The sequence below is a fragment of the Halyomorpha halys genome, unplaced genomic scaffold, assembly GCF_000696795.3.
Source record: "Halyomorpha halys isolate HHAL.00 unplaced genomic scaffold, Hhal_1.1 Scaffold698.1, whole genome shotgun sequence".
Lineage (NCBI taxonomy): Eukaryota > Metazoa > Arthropoda > Insecta > Hemiptera > Pentatomidae > Halyomorpha > Halyomorpha halys.
The window spans coordinates 310,314-314,631 of NW_027105869.1; the positions used below are offsets into that span (position 1 = coordinate 310,314).

The 4,318-nt window shown below is 30.2% G+C and overlaps 1 protein-coding gene across 1 annotated transcript in view; it reads right to left on the minus strand.

Moving 5' to 3' along the window:
• Dbx overlaps positions 1 to 4,318 on the minus strand; it is a 104,227-nt gene that overhangs the window by 84,113 nt on the left and 15,796 nt on the right. Inside the window, exon 2 of the mRNA XM_014428176.2 lies at positions 2,199 to 2,324. Coding sequence (XP_014283662.1) covers positions 2,199 to 2,324 — 126 coding nt within the window. The remainder of the gene's footprint in view (positions 1 to 2,198; positions 2,325 to 4,318) is intronic.

The following is a 4,318-nucleotide window of genomic DNA, read 5'->3' on the forward strand; positions in this document are numbered from 1 at the left end:
TCTCCCTCCCTCCCCCCTCCCTCTCCCTCTCTCTCTCTCTCTTTCTCTCAACATATTATTACCTCATACATAACACTATTATTTCTTAAACATAACTAGTCGGCTGGAGGTACTCCTTCTTCTCCTATCTTATTTAATTTTTAGTTTACTCCTTGCGCTTCTATTCCACACAGATTGCCATCCATCTTAAGTTTCTTTTTCGAGGGGTTTCCTAATTTCGGATGGACCTCCATTTCCCTTGATTACTACCTGCGATGTATCTATCTAACTATACTAAGTTTTTGTTAAGATTTTTTAGTCATCGATGAATTGTCTTGGAGTTCCTTTAATAGGAAGCTATTCGTTTTTGATAAATGAATCAGAAAATATAACATGTTTACCTTGAAGAAATCGTCGTTCTGATCCTCTGTTAGAGAAGTGTTGGTTTGAGGAGAGAAGCTAAACAGTCTGTAATTAGAGAGAGGCTAAGAGAAGGGATAAAGTGGCATAAGTAGGAGGGGGGCGCGGGTAAAGGCGTCGGCTCGAGTAATTTACTGGAGGGGGGCCACTTCTGCTGCACGGATCTCCTTCAACTTTATACAATATTTTCTCTACTTATATTGCTCCTCTTTCTCACCCTTCTTTTCTCTTGAATATGCCCTCATAAGTTTCATTTCCATTCTGGACTCACTCATTGGAAAATGGTTTATTAGTTGTAAAGCAATGAAATGAAAAAAAAAAATGCATTTATTCTTGGCTCAATATTGGAACCCATTAGCGTTAAACGAGGAATAACTTTCTCTGTAGTATTAATTTATAAATTTATTAAATAATTAAAAAATATAAGCATGCTGAACAATGCAACAACGCTTTAGCTTGCCTTACAATGTTAAACAATGTCTAGTCAATCGTGATATGACCAGATCCTAGTTTAATAGTGGAGTGATAGATAACTAGACAACTTCTATATATATTTTAATGGATCATAGAAATATTTCGTAATATAGTTATCAATTTATTTCATATATTTTAAATATTTCTGCTATATCTAATCCTAAATAGAAAATACAAATTAAAATCAGAAACAGCTATTCTTATTTTTTTTAAATTCTCAGGTCACTGCGAAGTTTGAGGAGCGGGATTCTTTACGAAAAGGAGAAGATTACAATATTTTCAAAATAAAGTCGTAAAAATTCCAGTGGATGCTCCTTGGTTTGTAAGAAACAGTCAATTGTATCGGGAATTACAAATAGAGACAATAGAGGATTACATCAAAAAAAGGTTCATGAAGTTCCACTTCTAGTTATCTACACTTAATGGAGCAGTGACCTAAAACTTGGGGAAACCAACCACAACCCGAAGACTGAAGCCAAGGCAGCTACAGGACATCCTGTTATAAATTCTATATTTATCAATTCTGTTATTGTAACTCTAAAATTTTACTTTATCTTAATTTATTTTTTTTCTCTTCATCTTTTTCTTAAATTAACTTTCTTTTTTTTTACATTAGAAATCAATTATTTATTTTGTTTAATCCATTTATGAAAATGTCATTGTTTTTGTTATTAACTTTACTTTTATCTTTTATTAGGAATTATAATTTTAATCTATCAATTTAACTTAATTTTTTGTTTTATTTACAATATTGTACATAGTTAGGGATGTCTTTTGTATGAGTCTATACCCTCCCCATAATAAATTGTTAAAGAAAAAAATATATACCTTTTACATTAACCATGTAAGGCCCACCAGGTATTAAATAAAAAATAAAATAAATAATTCTCCGTTTTTTCATGTTTTTACATATTTTCCTTTTAAGTACATAATTTATTCCTTATTTAGTATGGCACTACAACATATTACAATATTATTACAACGATTTATTTTTAAATCAGATAAAAAAAATCGTGGATAATATAATGGATTACAAAACAATGTGGATTTTGTGTTATTCACATCTTTGTTACATCAATATGATATTATTGATATTGCCACTGTTATCGAATAGATTTTTGTTTTAAAATTTATTTTCTTTATATATATTTTTTTAATATGAACTATTGTTGACATATCAGCTGATATATTCTAGTATAGATATTAGAAGCGTTCATTCCTGGTCAGTCAGAATGCTTAGGTCATCATCGCTGTGGATTGTCTTATATTTAAAAAAAAATCCTCAATTATTAGTTTTTAAATAATTATTGATTAATGATTGTTACCTGGTGGTGATTGGTTGGCCGCATGGTCTGGGCCTAAGATTGCACTGACACTGAACTTGAGGGGTGGCTTCTGGCTCTCCTCTCGGCCTAAGCTGGAGGGGCCTGCCTCCCAACGCCTCTCTCGTTCTGGAACCCAAAGTTTACAATATTATTGTAAAATATAATTTAATAAATAATTAACATGGTATTGATGGCTTATAAGAACCTAGAGTTACAGTATGTTGCACTGTAGCAGTTGACCAAACTACAAACAACAAGAGTAAGCCATAGCACAAGAGCCCAAAAGGAAAAACAATAGCAGTTATTTCACCATAATTTCTGATTACTTAAATGAAAACTATGTATAATTACTAGGCAAAATTTATAAGTGAGCCAAGTATAGGTAGGGAGAATAAAAAATTACGGCTAATTCAAATCCTTAAAAAAATTCATTTTTCATTCATATATCTTTGTAACTCCCAACGACACTAGAAAACCTAGAAAATATCATTTAATGCAGAATAAATTTCCTAAAATATGAGCCCTAATCGAGTTAATTACGTTCAATAATTTTAATAGTAAAGCTTCGTAAAAAACGTACTGAAAAATCAGTAGTTAGTGAATTTATTTTGAGAAATATCAATCAAGATTAATGCTTGAAGAAGTTTGTCGGGGGGTGCGGTCAGCAAAGAACAACATAAATAAACAAAACCATATTTATTTATTTTATGCCGACGTTTCGACCTGAGTTTCAGGTCTTCATCAGGGCTATAGAACAAAAGAGATAACAACAACATTTAGAGTAACATACAATTGAAAAGGAATAGTATACAAACAAATTTAGAATTATATAAAATATTGAATTAAATCATAAATGATAAAAAATGATAACATAATTGAATAGTACACAATTTTAATTGATTGATATTTGTGGAATTGTATGGTAGTAAATTGAAAACAGTGACAGATGAAATATAATATCATGTAGGTAAGAAGATATGTATAATATAAGATATGCAAGTAGTTTATATGGTTTTGTTTATTTATGTTGTTCTTTGCTGACCGCACCCCCCGACAAACTTCTTCAAGCATTAATCTACGGTCAACTATCTACACCTCATTATTTTATTTTATTTTAGTATGAATGAGATCATTCATCACTATTACCTATTGCACACAATTGTGTGGCAGAATGTAATATCTATCAATAAATAAAAAGTATTTTAATGAAGTGTAGATAGTTGACCATAGATTAATGATTGGAGAAGTTTGTCGGGGGGTGCTGTCAGCAAAGAACAACATAAATAAACAAAACCATATTTATTTATTTTATGCCGACGTTTCGACCTGAGTTTCAGGTCTTCATCAGGGGTTGAGGCGTAGAAGGTAGGCCTACAACTGTACGCTACAGTAAATCTATATCTATACGTTACATAGATCCTGAGATATAGATTTCTGAAAATAAATTAACTAACTACTAATCTTGCAGTAGATTTTTAATAAATTTTACTTTTTAAAAAGCTATATCTCGAGAACTATTGGATGTAAATAGCTCTTTTAGGGCTAATATTTCAGTAAATTTACTATTCTTTAAATAATGCGCTATTAGGTTTTTTAGTGTTGGTAGTTTTTAAGATATTGAGCTCCGAATGAAAAATTTGTGTTTTTTTAAGGTTTTGAAACAGCCGCCATTTTTTATTCCCCCTTCCTATACTTGACAGACTCATCAATTTTGACTATTAATTATACATAGTTTTCATTAAAGTAATCAAAAATTGGGGTGAGATAACTGCTTTTTTCCTTCCCGGCTCTTGTACTATTAGAAGTTAGGCACTGCGGCAGTTTCTTTATACACATTACATTTTTTTTTATTTTAGATAAAATATGTAATTATTGTTTATTGTTTAAATAAATGTACCTAAGTTGCTGCAACTTTTGTGTTGACTTAGTGTTAGATTGTGGCGTTTATAAAATACACCTAAATATTCAACTTTTTTTTATACAAGTTATGGAAAAATATATTTATAAGATGATGTAATACTTAAGTTAAGCCACTTAAAAAATATATAAATTTACAGTTTTAAAATTTTTAAATTTAATATTTTATTTTCGTTCTGTGAAAGAACTTTTAATTATTATTT